This window comes from Neoarius graeffei, chromosome 17, assembly GCF_027579695.1.
Source record: "Neoarius graeffei isolate fNeoGra1 chromosome 17, fNeoGra1.pri, whole genome shotgun sequence".
NCBI lineage: Eukaryota > Metazoa > Chordata > Actinopteri > Siluriformes > Ariidae > Neoarius > Neoarius graeffei.
In genome coordinates, this window is record NC_083585.1 from 64,585,621 (window position 1) to 64,606,516 (window position 20,896).

Consider the following 20,896-nt stretch of genomic DNA (forward strand, 5'->3'; position numbering starts at 1 on the left):
GTGGTGTGCTGAACCCTCATCACTATGTGTCTGTTTCTGCAATAAACCTTCTTTAACTTACAAAAGGACAAGGCTGGTGTTGGTGTTTGTCATTTTTCAACGACATGTGTTGGAAAGATCTTCAGGAGCAGCATCAGGGCCATTTCTGATTTTAATTTTAGTATAATGTGTTAAATGGGTTTGAATGTACTTACACACACACACACACACACACACACACACACACACACACTTTTCCCCTTCTGCGTTTTCATTTTATCCTTGGGCATTTTTTGATCATTTCATTTTTACTGCTTGACCATTTGGTAGTTTATTAGATTATTATGGTTTCAGAATGGGATCAGAAATTTAAACATAATGTAAGTAAACTGTGCAAATACTACAACAAATTCAATATAAAAGATGTTTTTAATTACAGTTACAGATAATGGATGGATGGATGGTCAGATCAGTTAATCACTTCATAATCCTGTTCATGAGAGAGAGAGAGAGATGTGTTCATTGTTCATTTAAACTATCACTGGTAAGATTGTTCAAGTCTATATGCCCTGTAGGAAATACACACACACTGTTTCAAATCCCTTCACACTGAATAGCAATTTGCTAACATAGCCAGGCCCCTACTGACACATTACAAAAAAAGGGCTCTCTCTTTAAAGCCACGCCCACTCTCTCTGCCACACAGAACCAGGAAGTTCATTTCAGAGAAAACAAAACTCAGCAGAAAGTTCAGAGTCTTTCTCTCTCTCAGTACAGGAAAATGGCAGAGGCTGGTATTTCAGTAGATCAGTTCAGTTGTCCAGTGTGTCTGGATTTCCTGAAGGATCCTGTAACTATTCACTGTGAACACAGTTTCTGTAAGGTGTGTATTAATGGCTGCTGGAATCAGGAGGATGTGAAGGGCATCTACAGCTGCCCCCAGTGCAGAATGACTTTCACTCCAAGGCCTGTTCTGTGCAGGAACAACATGCTGGCTGAAGTGGTGGAGAAACTGAAGAAGACTGAACTCCAAGCTGCTTCTCCTGCTCACTGTTACGCTGGACCTGGAGATGTGGAGTGTGATTCCTGCACTGGGAGAAAATACAAAGCCGTCAAGTCCTGTCTGATGTGTCAGGCCTCCTATTGTGAAGCTCATCTTAAACCTCACTATCGGTTTCCTGCCTTGAAGAAGCACAAGTTAGTTGAAGCCTGTGCAGAGCTCCAAGACAAGATCTGCTCTGAACACGACAAACTGAATGAGATCTTCTGTCGTACTGATCAAAGCTTCATCTGTTATTTATGTATGATGGATCAGCACAGAGGCCATGATACTGTTGCAGCTAAATCAGAAACAAATGAAAAACAGGTGAGAACTGGACATCATTCTTCTTTTCCAAGTTGTTTTATAAAATTCTATTTCTAATCTAATTTCTATTCAGTGGATTTAATTGGTTCTCTGACTGTCATTCTCTGTGAAGTAAATTTTTATTTCCAGTCAAACAGTAATATGTAAAGAAATGTTAAAGAGGTCAGACCAGTCAATGTGCTTTAAATAGCCAACACCCAACAACCTTCTTCCAGCATTTTACAGCTAAAGTGCTCACGTGACTGTGTTAAAGCTCTGTAACTAGATATCATATTTCATAACATTTAATGATCTACAGATAAAAAAAAAATCTTTATCTTTCTGAATGGGGTGGCACGGTGGTGTAGTGGTTAGTGCTGTCACCTCACAGCAAGAAGGTCTGGGTTCGAGCCCCGTGGCCTGCGAGGGCCTTTCTGTGTGGAGTTTGCATGTTCTCCCCGTGTCCGCGTGGATTTCCTCGGGGTGCTTTGGTTTCTCCCACAGTCCAAAGACATGCAGGTTAGGTTAACTGGTGACTCTAAATCGACCGTAGGTGTGAATGGTTGTCTGTGTCTATGTGTCAGCCCTGTGATGACCTGGCGACTTGTCCAGGGTGTACCCTGCCTTTCACCCATAGTCAGCTGGGATAGGCTCCAGCTTGCCTGCGACCCTGTAGAACAGGATAAAGTGGCTAGAGATAATGAGATGAGAATCCAGATGTGCACTGTGCATGTCTCCCCCCTCTAAACTCACTGAGAAATAAAAGGGAACAGTGATGACGCGCACTGCTCTCAGATCAGTCTTCTTCTGTCAGGTTTTATGGCAGTTTACAAGCAAAGTGTATTACTGCCATCTACTGGACTGAGATGCAATCAAATGGATGTCATTTCAAAGAAAAAATTGAATAAAAAGGAAAAACAACACAAAACAACAAACTACATCCTATTTGCTAATTTTGTTTCTTTGATAAATGTTATCATAGCACAAGTGATGTTTTCTGATCTAGGCTCACCTAATAAGGTGTTTAAAGAAAAGGCTTTCTTGACTGCATTCACTTCCCTCTTCAGTTTTTCTCTTTGTCTGTAGAATTTTAAGCACCTTAAAAGAACATGATCTACATCCTCTCTCACTCCACAAAGTTCACATTTTCCAGATGGATGTTTGTTTACAACATATAAGCTGTTATTTAATCCAGTATGGCCTATTCTCAGTCTTGTAAACCAAACCTCCTCCTGTCTGTTTGGGTAACTAGGTTTGCTACTTGAGATATCTTTTTGTATATTATATAAGTGTCTACCTTTCTTCTCCTTATCCCATTCAGCTTGCCATATGTTAACTTTATGTTTAATGAGTACTTTAAAGTGCATATCGTGGGTAAATTCAGGAGCAAGATCAATGTAGTTCTCCTATTTTATATTAAACTTTGGTCAAATATCTGTAACATTCTGCATTCTCTGCATTTTTTTTTTAACCTTGCGCAATACCAGAAAAATTCAGTTGAAATCAAGCCATTTGAGGCGAATTGGTCTGCCTCTGAAAACTTGGCATTTGAATTTTCCGGGAAACATTGATTTTCGTGACATCATCTGCGTGACGCCTCCCTCTGAATCCTACATCAGCGCTGGTTTGTTTCTGAGAAAATGACCTGGTGGTTTTCTGCAAGTTTCTTCAACGTTATTGTGTAATTATTAAAATGGTTAACAGATGTATTGTAGAAGGGTGTAGCAACACCAGTCGTAATGGGATTAGTACTTATCGTTTTCCAAAAGCTTGGACAATGAGGGAGAAATGGGAGCGCTTGGTCTACACAGGCTGTGCACTGAAACCGCACAAGCTCTCGCAGCCTGCCGGCGCTTCCGCAGGTGACGTCATGATTCTGGCTCCAGACTCCCTTGGGATTTTTCCAGATGCATTTTGTTATTTTTTTTTTCTGCTGTAGACAGATGGCCTTGTGCAAAATTCCCCTTCTGGATGAGTGTGTAAAGGGACATACTTTCATATAAAAAAGCTAAATTGGTCCAGAATATGCACTTTAACTTCTGATCTACTGAGTGGAATACTTAACTGAACCTCCTCTTCTTTGGTTGCCTCTTTTGCCAGCTTGTCTGCTTCCTCATTGCCACCGAATCATTTATGGGCTGGAACCCATGCAAACTGGATTAATATTCCCTGTTGACTGATTGCAAATAAGATACTATTAATTTCATTCAATAAGTCCTGTCGACATGACGATTCTCCACTTTGAATGGATGTGAGAGATGACCTAGAATCAGAACAAATAACTGCTTAAGGGGGCCTAGCTTCTTCTATTCACTGTAATACAATAATAATGGCTATCATTTCAGCTGCAAATATAGATAGATGATCTGATGTTCTCTTTTTAATAGAGATTTTGTAATCAGGGATATAAACTGCAATACCTGTTTTACCCTCTGAATCTTTAGATGCATCTGTATAAACCTGTGTTGTATTATAGTACCTACTTCCTAAATATTGCGCTACGTTCTGATCCACTCTTCCAGATTTAGCCATCTCTTTGGTTTCCATGATCACCGTAGGGGAGCAAAACAACCAAGGTGGAGTTGTTACCAGGGGCACAGTCTTACTACAAATGATATCGTCTATTCCCAATTGATTTGCTAATTTGTTACCATCCCATCCAAAGCTACAAATCTGGGATCTACCATACTACCAACACTCATTCAGAACTTTTTTAGTTGGGTGTGATGCCTCATGTCCATTTAAATTAATCCAGTAAGCCATACTCAACTTAAGACGTCTGAGGCTTAAAGGCATTTCTCCTGATTCTACTTGCAACGCTGGAATGGAAGAAGTTCTAAATGCACCACAACATATCCTGAGACTTTTAGTCTGCATTCTATTGAGTTCATTAAGCAATGTCTTAGATGCTGAAAGATACACAATACAGCCACAAGATGAAACTGATCTCATCAGTGCAATATAAATTCTTTTAAGGGACATCCCTGAGGCTCCCCAGTTGTACCCTGATAAACATTTCAAAACATTAATGCCCTTTTTGCATTTTTCAATTATTTTCTGAATATGTTCCTTAAATGTTAACTTGACATCAAACCAAACTCCCAAGTACCTAACAATATTAACTTGCTCTAAGGACTGGTTATACAACTTAAGCTCTAGTGTGGGACTTACTCTTTTCTTTGAAAAACAAATAAATTGAGTCTTTTCTACAGACAAATGAAAACCCCACTCACATGCTCATTTTTATACCTTGTTGATAGCTCTAATATTGCATCTTGCATTTTAGTTCTAATATCAATATTTTGTCCTTTTATCCACAAAGCTCCATCATCAGCATATAATGCTCTATTGATTCTAATGTCATCTATTTTATTAAAAACATCATTAATCATAATGTTGAACAGTACTGGACTGCATACACTACCTTGAGATGTTCCATTTTCTATTGAATAGATGTTAGAGAAGTTAACCCCAACTCTTACTTCTTGTTACAAGCTGGTCTAGGTCAGCAAGCAACAATGGTGGTGAACAACCTCGAAAATACGCAAGGCGATTTAAAATGAGACAGTGAGGGATTTATTATTTACAAGTGCTAATAAAATAAAAGTGGTAGAATAGTAATTTTTTTCAAAACATAAATTTATTATTTAAAGTCCAAAGGTCCGAATATTAAGGTTGGCAGTCCCAAAAGCCAACCCTCATGAAAGCACCAACGGACTGACGGACGCAAGTGGCAAGACAGCAACGGTGTATGAGCGTGCGAAACCCCAAGCCCTCTCCCCCCTCTGGCAGGTGGAACTCCAGGTTTTATATAGGCATTCCTCGATTGGCAGCAGGTGGGGGAGGAGGAGCCAATTAGCCCAGGCTGCAATGCACCTGGGAAAGGCAGAGACACACAACAGGAGGAGAAAAATGCACATACATACAAACACAGACGTAACACCCCCACCACCAAAAGTTCAACCTAGGTTGAACAAAAACACTACCATTATATGGTACTAGAAAAAAAAAAACTTCACTCCATGTTAAGCAAACAACACACTAGACACGGGACAGAGCATCGGCCATAACATTTTCTTTTCCTTTCTTATATTGGATGTCCAGGTTAAAACCTTACAGGTACAGGGACCAACGCATCAGACGCTGGTTTGCATTCCGCATCCTGGACAGAAAAACAAGGGGTTGTGGTCAGTATAAATAATCAAAGGAACTGTGGTTGAGCCAACATAAATCTCAAAATGCTGTAACGAAAGTAACAGTGCTAGAGCTTCTTTTTCGATGGTACTGTAATTAAGTTGGTGTTTAGAAAACTTCTTAGAAAAATAAGAAATGGGGTGATCAATTCCATTCGCATCTTCCTGTAGAAGTACAGCTCCAGCACCGGTGGCACTGCTGTCAACCTCCAGTTTAAAAGGCAGCTGGAAATTTGGAGCAGCCAATACTGGCGCACTACACAACAAAGCCTTTGCATTTTTAAATGCCATCTCACAATCATCAGACCAATAAAAGTCACAACCATATTTCAACAGATTGGTTAAAGGCAGAACGACATCAGAAAAATTCCGACAGAAGCCATGATAGTAGCCTGCCATACCCAAAAACCTGCGCAGCTCCCGTCTCGTAGTTGGTGTGGAAAACTGCAAAATAGCTAACACTTTCACCTCTAGAGGGCGAACTTGACCCTGGCCAACCTGTTTCCCCAAGTATGTGACGGTAGCTTTGCCGAACTCGCCCTTTGCGAGATTCAAGGTTAAAGACGCATCCCTCAACCGCCCAAAGACGGTACAAACGTCTTCTAAATGTTCAACCCACGAGGATGAGTGAATTATGACGTCATCTAAATACGCTTCACAGTTAGAAACACCAGCAAGCACTTTGTTCTTCAGATGCTGGAAAGTAGAGGGAGCATTCTTTAAACCAAACGCCATTACAGAATATTGCATAAAACTGTCTGGTGTAGCGAAGGCGGAAATTTAGGCAGCTCTGGGTGTCAGCGGGACTTGCCTATATCCCTTCAAAAGGTCCAACTTCGTCACAAAAGAGGCCGAACCCACCCTATCGACACAGTCTTCCATGCGTGGTAATGGAAAGGAATCTGACTTAGTAACGGCATTGACCTTCCTATAGTCAGTGCAAAAACGAAATGTGCCATCCAACTTTGGGACTAAAAGACAGGGTGAGCTCCAGGCACTAAAACTTGGCCAAGCTAGACCATGCTCAACTAAATAGGCAACCTCGGATTTCATGACAGCACGTTTAGTGGGATTTACACGACAAGGATGTTGCTTAATTGACAGATGGCCTTGTGTATCGATGTCATGACAGTACATTTGTTAAGGAGGGCACATCAGAAAACAACTTAGGAAACTGCAAAATAAGGTGTTGCATGTCAGTCGCATAAGACACAGGCAAATAAGACAAAAAGGAAGGCAAATCAGTCAATATCTCTGAATTTTTAAACCGAGCACAAAACACAGGCACATCGCCCAGGTTGAGGCCATCCTCTTCAGACAGAGGAAGAGAGGCCACTGCTGACACTGTTGCTACGGTTACAGGAGAATCACTGCTTTCACCTTCTCGTGTCACATAAGGTTTCAACATGTTGACATGACATACCCGGGTTTTACGTCCCCTGTCGGGAGTTTTCACGACATAATCAGTTTCACTGAGTTTTTTCTCAATCTCGTAAGGGCCAGAAAATTTTGCGGACAGTGACGAACCAAACATGGGCAATAAAACTAACACTTTATACCCTTTAACAAAAGAGCGCTGCACAGCCTTGCGGTCAAAACGTTTCTTCATCTTACTCTGCGCAGAGGACAGAGCCTCCCGAGCACGCTCGCAAGCTCTGTGCAATCATTCTCGAAACAAACTCACATAATCAAGGATGTTACTCTTCTTTGTAGATACATCCGACTCCCAGTTTTCTTTAAGCAGCTTCAGAGGACTGCGAACTGTGTGACTGAACACAAAGTCTGCTGGACTAAAACCAAGAGACTCTTGCTTTGTTTTGTGAGCAGCAAACAAAAGCAAGGGCACTCCCTCATCCCATTCTTTCTCAGAACCAAAACAATAGGTGCGCAACATTGACTTCAGAGTATGGTGGAATCTTTCTAGCGCACCCTGGGACTCTGGGTGATGTGCACTAGATACTGCATGCTGGATGGACAGCTTGGTCAGCACCTGTTTGAATAAACGAGATAGAAAGTTAGAACCTTGGTCAGTTTGAATTACATTTGGGAGACCAAATGTAGAGAAAAAGCGCAGAAGTGTCTTCACAATGGGTTTTGCCTTCAACGAGCGCAAGGGGAAAGCCTCGGGATACCGAGTGGCAGCATACATTACGGTTAACAAAAAATGGTTCCCAGACTTTGTCTTGGGCAAGGGCCCGACACAATCTACAATTACCCTTTCAAACGGCTCACCAATAATTGGAATTGGACAAAGTAGTGCCGGGGGAATACACTGATTGGGCTTTCCAACCACCTGACACTTGTGACAAGAGCGACAATGTTTTACAACATCAGCTTTCATACCAGGCCAAAAGAAATAATGCAAAACACGATAGTAGGTCATCGTTACTCCTAAATGACCTGCAAAATCATGATCATGTCCCAGTGTCAACACATGTAAACGATATTTTGTAGGAACAACTGATGGACAGCATTGAATTCACCGTCTGCACGATGTGGTGGACTCCATTTTCGTTTTAGCAGACCATCTTCCCAATAGAAGCCAACCAGGGGCGATTTCTCAGAGACAACAAGGGAAGCCGAGCTTCCCCTAAAATTCTCTCCCCAAACTGCGGCGTCTACGACGCTGAATTCTCATTAAAACAATAACTTGCATAACATAATATATGCCCAAGATTGTATTTATGTTCATAACTATCCTGTAACTTATTTGAATGATGTCTGACGAACTTGCAGTTCGCTACGAGAATCACCTTTGCTACCAGGCTGTAACCTTTCTTATTTCAATGGGCTCTATGGACTGGCAGCAGTGTTGCCAGATTGGGCGGTTTTAAGTGCATTTTGGCGGGTTTTGAACATATTTTGGGATGGAAAACGTCAGCAGTATCTGGCAACACTGACTGGCAGCCGGGAATCCGTTGCAGTCTACGAGACAGCTCTGAACAGCCAATTTCGGCTAGTTGTTATTGGTTAAAATCAACAAAATCATCACTTCCAGGGAAGCCGGGCTTCTCTGGGACTAAACGAGACAGTGGGAGGGACAAGAAGCCGGGCTGATAAAGGATTATTGGAGGTAGTGTTTGAAAGACATGAGGAGGGCGGTACTTCGGCACGGAACACGGAAGTATGATCAGTCAGTCCCTAGCGGATGTCGAGAAAGTGTAGTCGTGTGCCAAAGTGCTGTCCGAATTTCTTTTCATATAAACGTTTCTTCTCATGGATGTCTCTGTACATTACTCTGTAAATAAATGTAAATATTACTCGTTGTGCTCCGTTAACTTTCATCCATTCTATCAGTTTGATCATTCGTGAATTCACTTGTTTATTTCATTTGTAGTTCAATCTGGTTGTAGGTTAGCTTGAGCCTTATTGGGATCTGCAGTGCTAGCTGCTAACAGAAATTGGTAAAGTCTCTGGAAAGCACAACCAGCTGGTATGACAGGGTCACAGACCATTTTCTGGAAAAGGAGCAGAGGGCAGAATTTGTGTATAAATAGTGTTCATGTTCATGAATCTGAAGTGTATATATTGTTCAGTAATGTTAAGAGAATGGTGGGCTCTGTGTTATAGGTTATACCTGGGTATAATATTCAAGGTTCTGTGTGTTGCATAGCCTACCTGGTTATGAATTTCCAGACTGTGTTGCAGAAGATGTTCAAGGATGTGTTGCACAGCTGGATGTTGTGTTAAAGACTCTGTGTTGCATATCAGGGTATGATGTTCAAGGCTCTTCATTGAATAGCCAGTGATTTTTGGATGTTTGATATTTTTGATTAAGGATATGAGGCACTAGCCTGGCAAGCCAGACTATAACATGAAATGTACAAGCAAAAATACTTTCTGCCACTAGGTAGGGTTGTCTAGTTCACTATGCTAATGGGGCACACCTTTCTATGCTTTGATATCCGGCCTACAGGTTTTACGATGAATGCGTAAAATGGGTTTCCCCTGTTTTAAAAACCAGCAGCCGCCACTGAAGCCAACAGACATGCTATCCACCTCATCCTTACTAACAGCAGCATCATGGCACTTGGCCAAATTAGGGTCTTTCACCTGCTCCTGCTTAATCAACTCATTGTCAACAGAGAGTGACAAATCACCCTCCACAGGCTTACCACAGTGAGTTGGGAGCGGCTCAGACACAACAGTCGCTAATTGGCTGCTGGAAGATGACTCAAGCAAGCCATCTGACATGAAGGTATCAGATAAATCAACAGCCTCACCGTATTTCCGTGCTTGAGCTCGGGTAACCACACATGCTGGAAACACCTGAGCAAGGCTTTGATCGTTATCACAGTCAGACTGAAAGGATGGGTTAGCAGTCACTTCAGGAAGCAGTACTTTCCCACCAGCTAAATCGTTCCCCAAAACAAAATCAACATCCTTCACGGGAAGTTTAGAGCGAATACCAACTTTAACAGGACCCGACACTAAGTCATTAACAATATGCACATTGTGCAATGGAACACGAGTAATCCCCAGCTCAATTCCCTGAACCAAAACATCAGAGCCACAATAAGTGAGGTCAGAAAAAGGGAGCACAGACTCACAAATAAATGACTGGGCGGCACCAGTATCTCGAAGTATTCTAATTGGGATATGATCCCCCTCCCGGCCAGTGAGTGAAACCACTCCCTTCGAAATAAACGGATCGTACAGGTTGTCATCTGCACTCTTAACATGTACAAAGCCGCAGCCTTTTGGTTGTCTCTTTGGAGAATGTTTTCTTTTCTGCAAAACTGGACACACTGCAATAAGATGACCAGACTCATGGCAATAGAAACAGTCACGTGTTTCAAATTGAGATGATTTCTTGCTGGCAATATTACTATTGCCATTGGTACCATTATTGTCAGACCTTCTAAAGGCTCGCTTCGGACTAGAAAGCTGAGAATGACGGGAGGAGCTAAAGACAGACTTGTGAGTCAATGTATATTTATCAGCACAGACAGCTGCCTGCGCCAAAGTTGTAACCTTCTGGTCATTGATGTACGTAACAATTAAATCCGACACACAATTCTTAAACTCCTCCAACAGAATAATTTCACGAAGCTGATCTTTAGTCTGAATTTGCAAGGAGGCACACCAACGATTGAAAGAGTTCTCCTTTTCTCTTGCAAACTCCACAAATGTCAAATTATCTGACTTTTTTAAACCTCGAAATTTTTGCCTATATGCCTCTGGGACCAGCTCATAGGCACGCAAAATTGCAGATTTAACAGTGTCGTAATTAGAACTTTGGTCAACAGTCAATGCAGAATAAACATCTTTGGCCTTTCCAGTCAATACGCATTGCAGCAACAGTGTCCACACAACAGAGGGCCATCTTAACATTGCTGCAACGCGTTCAAAATGTGCAAAATACTTTTCAACCTCAACTTCGCTAAATATTGGCACCATATGAATATTTTTCATGACATCGAATGCGGTGTCATGCTGAGGAGTAGGGGGAGGAACAACGGCATCCTCATAACCATCAGCAGGGAGAGTCACCTGCGCAGACCGAACAGAAGATGACGGAACAGAATGTGGAGGAGAGGCAGGAGGAGGAACCAGAGGAGTGCTGGGCTGCCTTGCAGCCAACTCCAATCTAAGTTTTTCCAATTGGAACTCATGGGCCGCTTGTTCTCTCTGATGTTGGAACTCCCTTTGCCTTTCATTCTCCATAACTTCTTGTTCCAACTTCTTAAGGCCAATCTCACGATCAACCTCTAACCGTCTAAGTTGGACTTCTTTATCAAGCTCCAGTTTTTTAAGAGCGCGTGCCTCACAGTCGGCACGAAACTTTTCCAAGCTACCCCCCTCGCTACGCAACTTTGAACCAGGTGTACCAAACGAGCGAGATGGAGAGGTTGGGGCACTAGAAATCTTAACAAAAACACCCTGCTCAACTAATGCCTTTTCCACAGCTGAAAATAAAGTGTCTTTTAATCTTTTATCATCACTGGTGAGATGCACTGAATAATGTTCCGCAATCTCCAACAGCTGATCTTTCGTACACTTTAACAAAACATCCCTTAAAGGATTTTCACAAAATTCATCTACTAAAGCCATGGTCCCAACGAAAGACCGTCAAAAGGGAACCACAGAATTACCAAAAACCTACGCCACAGCTGACTAACACTTTGCAATTACCACAACTTAATCAAACAGATTACAAAACAGGGCAGTCACCACCAAAAAATCTAAATAAATAAACAAGCGAAAAAAAAGCAAATAAACAAAATCCAAACACTAGGGAGAAATTAACCAACCACTCTTAAACAGTCAAGGCACGACTGCGGAAACTCTAGTCCTACTTACCTACCCAAGAAAATACTAATTAACCTCATCTAGTCTTCAGAGGCGTACCGTATCAACTGAAGGCGACTTTAAATGCTTAACGCATAGAAGCTGAATCAACTTGATCCAACTCCTTGCAGCGTACCTCTTCCCGGAGTAACCTCCAAAACAGAAAACAAAAAAAATAAAAATAGTACTCCGATGAAAGGATTTCAGAACCCAGCTGGAGCACACTACCTTAGAGTTCCTGAAATAAGAGCAGTTGGTTCCTCCACACAAAAAAAAAACATCGGACAAGCGCCCAATTGATAAATTGGGTGTATAGGACGAGTCCCCAGTTGGTAAATTGGGTTTAGGACGAGCCCCCAATTGTTACAAGCTGGTCTAGGTCAGCAAGCAACAATGGTGGTGAACAACCCCGAAAATACGCAAGGCGATTTAAAATGAGAAAGTGAGGGATTTATTATTTACAAGTGCTAATAAAATAAAAGTGGTAGAATAGTAATTTTTTTCAAAACATAAATTTATTATTTAAAGTCCAAAGGTCCGAATATTAAGGTTGGCAGTCCCAAAAGTCAACCCTCACAAAAAGCACTGACGGACACAAGTGGCAAGCCAGCAACGGTGTACGAGCGTGCGAAACCCCAAGCCCTCTCCCCCCTCTGGCAGGTGGAACTCCAGGTTTTATATAGGCACTCCTTGATTGGCAGCAGGTGGGGGAGGAGGAGCCAATTAGCCCAGGCTGCAATGCACCTGGGAAAGGCAGAGACACACAACAGGAGGAGAAAAATGCACACACATACAAACACAGACGTAACACTTCTATTGTTCTGTACTTTAGGAAGTCTCTAATCCAGTTAAACATCTTGCCACCAATACCCATCCTATTCAGCTTAATTAACAACCCCTCCTTCCATAGCATATCATATGCTTTCTCTATATCAAAGAATGTTGCTAAAACTGATTCTTTATTGACTTGTGCTTTCCTTATTTCATTTTCTAAACATACAATAGGGTCCACTGTAGTACGTCCACTACGGAACCCACTCTGGTGTGGGGAGACAAGACCTCTTTTTTTCAATTTCATACACTAGCCTTCTAGTGATCATTCTTTCCATAATCTTGCATAAATTAGATGTTAATGCTATTGGCCTATAACTTTTAACTTCAGTTTTATCCTTCCCAGGTTTTCCAATCGGAACCACTACAGAATGTTTCCAACACAAAGGCAATCTACCTTGCTCCCAAATCTTTTTAATAAGACGTAAAATTACATATATGCTCCTCCTCTCCTAGAACTGCCACCTTATTGTGGTGGAGGGGTTTGTGTGCTTGAATGATCCTAGGAGCTATGTTGTCGGGGGCATTATGCCCCTGTCAGGGTTTCCCAAGGCAGACAGGTCCTAGGTGACAGGCGAGACCAAGAGCAGTTCACCAAAAACCCCGATGGAGAAAAAAGCAAGGACCGTGACGTCGCCCGGTATGACGCAGCCGGGGCCCCACCCTGGAGCCAGGCCCGGGGTTGGGGCTCGTATGCGAGCGCTTGGTGGCCGGGCCTTTGCCCATGGGGCCCGGCCAGGCTCAGCCTGAAGAGGTGACGTGGGCCCGACCTCCTGTGGGTTCACCACCCACAGAGGTAGCAGTAGGGGTTTGGTGCAGTGTGGATTGGGTGGCAGTAGAAGGCAGGGGCCTCGACGACCTGATCCCCGGACACAGCGGCTGGCTGTTGGGACATGGAATGTCACTTCGCTGGGGGGGAAAGAGCCTGAGCTTGTGCGGGAGGTTGAGAGGTACCGGCTAGAGATAGTCGGGCTCACCTCCACGCACAGCTTGGGCTCTGGAACCCAGCTCCTCGAGAGGGGCTGGACTTTCCACTTCTCTGGAGTCGCCCGTGGTGAGCGGCGGCAGGCTGGTGTGGGCTTGCTTATAGCTCCCCAGCTCAGCCGCCATGTGTTGGAGTTTACCCCAGTGAATGAGAGGGTCGCCTCTCTGCGCCTTCGGATTGGGGAGAGGGCTCTTGCTGTTGTTTGTGCCTACGGGCCAAATAGCAGTATAGAGTATCCGGCCTTCTTGGAGTCCCTGGGAGAGGTACTGAGGGGTGCTCAGACTGGGGACTCCATTGTGCTACTGGGGGACTTCAATGCTCACATGGGTGACGACAGTGACACCTGGAGGGGCGTGGTTGGGAGGAACGGCCTCCCCGATCTGAACCCGAGTGGTGTTTTGTTATTGGACTTCTGTGCTAGTCACGGTTTGTCCATAACGAACACCATGTTCGAGCATAGGGGTGTCCATAAGTGCACGTGGCACCAGGACACCTTAGGTCAGAGGTCGATGATCGACTTTGTAGTCGTTTCATCTGATCTCCGGCCCTATGTCTTGGACACTCGGGTGAAGAGAGGGGCTGAGCTGTCAACTGATCACCACCTGGTGGTGAGTTGGATCTGCTGGCGGAGGAGGAAGCTGGACAGACCTGGCAGGCCCAAACGTATGGTGAGGGTCTGCTGGGAACGTCTGGCCGAGCACTCTGTTGGGGAGGTCTTTAACTCCCACCTCCGGGAGAGCTTTTCCCAGCTTCCGAGGGAGGCGGGGGACATTGAGTCTGAGTGGACCATGTTCTCTACCTCCATTGTGGACGCAGCTGTTCGGAGCTGTGGCCGCAAGGTCTCCGGTGCCTGTCATGGCGGCAATCCCCGAACCCGGTGGTGGACACCGGAAGTAAGGGATGCCGTCAAGCTGAAGAAGGAGTCCTATCGGGCCATGTTGACCTCCGGGACTCCTGAGGCAGCTGACGGGTATCGGCAGGCCAGGCGTACTGCAGCTCAGGCAGTTGCGGAGGCAAAAACTCGGAACTGGGAGGAGTTCGGGGAGGCCATGGAGAAGGACTATCGGTCGGCCTCGAAGAAATTCTGGCAAACCGTCCGGCGCCTCAGGAGGGGGAAGCAGTACTCCGCCAACACTGTTTACAGTGCGGGTGGGGAGCTGTTGACCTCGACTGGGGAAGTTGTCGGGCGGTGGAAGGAATACTTTGAGGATCTCCTCAATCCCACCGTCATGTCTTCCACTGAGGAGACTGAGGCTGATGACTCAGAGGTGGACTCATCCATTACCCAAGCCGAAGTCACTGAGGTGGTTTGCAAGCTCCTCGGTGGCAAGGCACCGGGGGTGGATGAGATCCGCCCTGAGTATCTCAAGTCTCTGGATGTTGTGGGGCTGTCTTGGTTGACACGCCTCTGCAACATCGCGTGGCGCTCGGGGACAGTGCCTCTGGAGTGGCAGACTGGGGTGGTGGTCCCTCTTTTTAAGAAAGTGGACTGGAGAGTGTGCTCCAATTATAGGGGAATCACACTTCTCAGCCTCCCAGGGAAAGTTTACTCCAGGGTACTGGAGAGGAGAATTCGACCAATAGTCGAACCTCGGATCCAGGAGGAACAATGCGGTTTTCGTCCTGGTCGTGGAACACTGGACCAGCTCTATACCCTTCATAGGGTGCTCGAGGGTTCATGGGAGTTTGCCCAACCAGTCCACATGTGCTTTGTGGATTTGGAGAAGGCATTCAACCATGTCCCCCGTGGTATTCTGTGGGGGGTGCTTCGGGAGTATGGGGTTCAGGGCTCTTTGCTAAGGGCTGTCCGGTCCCTGTACGAATGGAGCAGGAGTCTGGTTCGCATTGCCGGCAGTAAGTCAGACCTGTTCCCAGTGCATGTTGGACTCCGGCAGGGCTGCCCTTTGTCACCAGTTCTGTTCATAATTTTTATGGACAGAATTTCTAGGCGCAGCCAGGGGCCGGAAGGAATCCTGTTTGGGAACCACAGGATTTCATCTCTGCTTTTTGCGGATGATGTTGTCCTGTTGGCTTCTTCAAACCAGGACCTTCAGCATGCACTGGGGCGGTTTGCAGTCAAGTGTGAAGCGGCTGGGATGAGAATCAGCACCTCCAAGTCCGAGGCCATGGTTCTCGACCAGAAAAGGGTGGCTTGCCCTCTCCAGGTTGGTGGAGAAGTCCTGCTTCAAGTGGAGGAGTTTAAGTATCTCGGGATCTTGTTCACGAGTGAGGGAAGGATGGAGCGTGAGATCGGCAGGCGGATCGGTGCAGCCTCCGCAGTGATGCGGTCGCTTTACCGATCCGTCATGGTGAAGAAGGAGCTGAGCCAAAAGGCGAAGCTCTCAATTTACCGGTCGATCTATGTTCCGACTCTTACCTCTGGTCATGAGCTTTGGGTAATGACAGAAAGAACAAGATCGCGGATACAAGCGGCCGAAAGGAGTTTCCTTCGCAGGGTGGCTGGGCGCTCCCTTAGAGATGGGGTGAGAAGCACAGTCACTCGGGAGGAGCTCGGAGTAGAGCTGCTGCTCCTCCACATCGAGAGGAATCAGCTGAGGTGGCTCGGGCATCTTTTTCGGATGCCTCCTGGATGCCTCCCTGGGGAAGTGTTCCAGGCATGTCCCCCCGGGAGGAGGCCCCGGGGAAGACCCAGGACATGCTGGAGGGACTATGTTTCTCGGCTGGCCTGGGAACGCCTCGGTGTTCTTCCTGAGGAGCTGGCCGAGGTGTCTGGGGAAAGGGAAGTTTGGGCTTCCATGCTTAGACTGCTGCCTCCACGACCCGGTCCCGGATAAGCGGAAGAAGACGAGACGAGAAAATTACATATTTAGCCACGTCATTGACTTCATTAATCATTTTATAACATATACCATCATGATTAGTGACTGCCTCCACATAATTGTTTTTAATCACAGGTAAGGAAAACTCCCTTCTAATGCCTCCCATCTTTTTAATCACGCTCCACATATCATCCACTTTGACTTCTGCCCCTATTTTAGAACAGAAATCACGCCAATATTTCCTTTTAGCTTCTCTTATAATTCTTTTAACCTTTGAATGTGATTTTTTTTGTATTCCATTAAATTGGTATAGGAATGGTTTGATTTAACAGTTTTGAAAGCTTTATTTCTAGCTTTAATTGCTTCCTTACAATCATCTGACCACCAAGGTACCATTCTCTTTTTCCTCATCCCAGAAGATTTGCCAAGAACCTCTTCTGCTGACTCACATAATATATTTGTAATGATTGAGTTTAACTCATCAACATCATTACTCATATCTGACATTATTCCCATCAGCCTACCGCTTGCCTTCATGCTATATAACCCCCAATTTGCTTCTCTCATTTTCCATCTTGGAAACCAATTTTCTTCAAGGAACACATTTTGATTTCTAATACTTAACCAAACAATATAGCGATCACTACCAAGAGACTTTTCATTAACCTCCCACTCACTTACCCCTGCTATCTGATCAGATACTATTGTAAGATCTATTGCTGATTCTGTTCCATGAGATGCATCAAAGCTAGTGTTCCTTCCATCATTTAAACAAACCAACTTGTAATCATCCAGAAACTCCTCAATAGCACTCCCATTTTCATCCACCTTAGTACCTCCCCACAGAGTGTTATGTGCATTAAAATCTCCACACAATACTAACTTTCCATTTATCCCCTCACACATACCATATAGCGCATCTCTCAAGAGTCTTTTACCAGGGTTATAAAAGTTGATAATTTTAATCTTAGTTTTACTGACCCAAATCTCAAGCAGAACTACTTCAACCTTTTTATCTATATTTAAAGCTCTGTAATTAATCCCCTGCTGAATAAATGTGGCCACTCCACCTCCTGCAGTATCCCTGTCTTTACGCACTGCTATGTATCCATATATTATTAAATCAAGTGATGGTTTTTGTGGTGTAATCTAATAAATATTGTATTGTTTTTGGATTTGACCTGTGGAGGTTATGGGTAATAGGTTTCCAGGTCACTAGAGGGCAACCTCATGTAGATAACTAGCGAGCTAACTAGCTAGCAGCGTCAGCAATACAACGCAGTAAAAACGGGATTTGATAAATATTTCGTACCGAAGAAAAATGTGATTTACGAATGGGCCAGGTTTAACAAAAGGGTGCAGCAGCCCACAGAAACCAAGGATGCATTCCTCACATCACTTTATGCACTAGCAGAGAGCTGTGAGTATGGTGAATTGCATGACGAACTTTTGAGAGACCAATTAGTGGTTGGACTAAAGGATTCAACACTGTCAGAGAAAATGCAACTCGACCAGGAACTCACTCTCACGAAAGCGATCACCATGGCTAAGCAGTCAGAGGAAGTAAAGAGGCAACAAACTGACTTGAGGGGAGAGTTGAGTACTGTTAAAGCAACTGTAGATGCACTGCACAAAAACAGAGGGAAACTGCCCAATGCTAAGCAAATGAAAGGAAAAGGACAGACTCCGGGAAATCTGAAAGCTAAGAAAATGGCACAGAGTGCAACTGAAAGCAAAGCATGCCACAAATGTGGTAAATCTCCATCCCATCCAGCTGTTCAGTGTCCTGCTAAAAACACTGAATGCCACAACTGTGGCAAAAGAGGACACTATGGGAGAGTGTGTAGACTATCCACCACAGTGAATGAACTTGCAGAGGACATGGATGGACTGTTCCTAGGAGTGGTGTCTTCTGGTGAGGAGCCATGGATGGCGGACATAAACTTACGAGGCAGCAAGGTAACTTTTAAAATAGATACCAGTGCCGATGTAACAGCCATACCCGAGCAGGTATATAAAACAGTCATGCACAGAGATGAAAAGCTACAGGAAGACCCAAAACAGCTGTATGGTCCTGGTGGTGCGAAACTGATGGTCCTGGGGTCAGCCACCGAAACACTCACGTATAAGGAGAGGAACACCACAGAGAAAATCTACGTGGTTAGAGACCTATGTTGGTCTTTTGAGCAGGCCAGCTTCAGTGAGACTTAAACTGGTAACTAGAGTCGACAGTATAGACCAAGAGACAGTTAGGAAGACATATCCTAAACTCTGTGATGGACTGGGGCTGGTCCAGAAGCCCTACACGATAAGACTCAAGCCAGATGCCAAACCTTTCTCTCTTAAAGTCCCACGGCGAGTACCATTGCCTCTCATGGGCAAGGTGAAGCAGGAATTAGAGAGGATGGAAAAACTAGGGGTCATCAGCCATGTCGAGGCACCAACAGAGTGGTGTTGTGGAATGGTGGTAGCTCCAAAAAAGAATAAAGATGAAGTCCGAATTTGTGTGGACATGACACCCCTGAATCAGTCAGTATGCAGGGAAAAGTTCATTTTGCCATCCGTTGAACACACCCTATGTATGCTGACAGGGGCACGGTACTTTTCCAAGCTCGACGCCAACATGGGCTTTTGGCAGATACCCCTGTCTAAAGAATCAGCTCGCTTCACCACCTTTATTATGCCATTTGGGCATTACCACTTTAACAGACCACCCTTTGGAATAAACTCTGCCCCCGAGCATTTCCAGAATAGGATGACATCTGAAGTCACAGCAGGCTTGAACGGTGTGGTCTGCCATGTGGACAACATCCTTATCTGGGGAGCTACAAAGGAGCAGCACGACGCTATAGTACATGCAGTCCTGGATCGAGCAGAAAAAGCTGGTGTCACGCTCAACATGTCGAAGTATGAGTTTGGGAGAAGAGAGGTGAAGTTTTTAGGGCACATCATCCCAGCAGACAGGGTGAAACCTGATCCAGATAAAACAAAAGCCATACAAGACATGAGAGAGCCAACGAACATAAGTGAGCTGAGGAGCTTTCTTGGAATGATGAACCAGCTTGGGAAGTTCATCCCAAACCTGTCTGAAAAGGACAAGCCACTAAGAGACCTCCTATCCAAGAAGAACCTATGGTGCTGGGGTCACGAACAGCAGGTGTTCTGCAGTCTGAAGCGTGACCTCTCCATTGCACCAGTTCTCCAACTGTATGATCCCAGCAAACCACTGAAGATCTCAGCAGATGCCTCATCCTATGGCCTAGGGGCAGTACTGCTACAGAAGGATGCAGAGATGTGGTTTCCAGTCGCTTATGTTTCCAGGTCACTGACTGGGACAGAACAGCGATACGCCCAGCTAGAGAAGGAAGCGCTAGCCTTGACATGGGCCTGCGAGAGATTTAGTGACTTTATATTCGGACTACACTTTGAACTCGAAACTGACCATAAACCTCTGGTGAGCCTACTTGGAGGTCAGGCTCTGGATGCATTGCCACCACGAATTCAGAGGTTCAAGATGCGTCAGATTGAGTAGCAGTGCCTCATCAATCACAAACCTGGAAAAAGCCTCACCACAGCTGATACTCTTTCATGTTCCCCACTGAAAAATGCAGTTACCAGAAGTGATACTGACTTAATGGAGGACACAAATATCTATGTGGAGTCTTTGCTGGAAAACCTCCCGACCAGCAACAGATACCTGACAGAGCTCCGTGAACAGTTACAGGATGATGATGTCTGCGCACAAGTCATGAAATATTGTGTAGAAGGTTGGCCGGACAGGAACCATCTACAGGGGCCAGTCAAACACTACTGGCACAAGAGAGCAGCCCTAAGCGTGCATAATGGACTACTCCTGCGTGGCTCAAGGTTAGTCATACCCGCTAATATGAGAGATGGGGTTCTTGAGAAAGTACACGAAGGCCACCAGGGTGTAGTAAAATGCAGGGAGAGGGCAAGCCAGACTGTATGGTGGCCTGGACTGAGTAGTCAGATAAGGGAGATGGTACTCAAATGCAGAGAATGCATCAAAGAGAGGGTTAATTCAAAAGAGCCCCTGATGCCAACCAAACTTCCAGATAGGCCTTGGCAAAAACTAGGTGCAGACCTTTTCATCTTAAAAGAAAAGACTTACCTGCTAGTGGTTGACTACTTTTCTAGATATATAGAGATAGCCCTACAAGGTCCATGGATGTTATCGTTCATCTGAAGTCAATGTTTGCATGCCATGGTATCCCAGAGACCTTTATAAGTGACAATGGCCCATAGTTCTCTGGACATGAGATGAAGGCATTTGCAACCAACTATTGCTTTTAGCAGTCCTAAATATCCATAGAGTAACGGTGAAGCCGAACGTGCTGTGCAAATGGTCAAAAGCTTGCTTAAGAAAGCCACAGACCCCTATCAAGCCCTGTTAGCATACAGAGCAACACCATTGAGCAATGGTTACAGCCCTGCTGAATTACTCATGGGACGACGCTTGCGCACCACATTG

General features: G+C 44.8%; 1 protein-coding gene across 1 annotated transcript in view; it reads left to right on the forward strand.

The window, feature by feature from the left end:
- The first annotated feature begins 760 nt into the window (after positions 1-760).
- LOC132901270 (E3 ubiquitin/ISG15 ligase TRIM25-like) overlaps positions 761-20,896 on the forward strand; it is a 51,276-nt gene continuing 31,140 nt past the window's right edge. The window contains exon 1 of the mRNA XM_060943586.1: positions 761-1,345. Within this exon, the coding sequence (XP_060799569.1) occupies positions 761-1,345 (585 nt within the window). The remainder of the gene's footprint in view (positions 1,346-20,896) is intronic.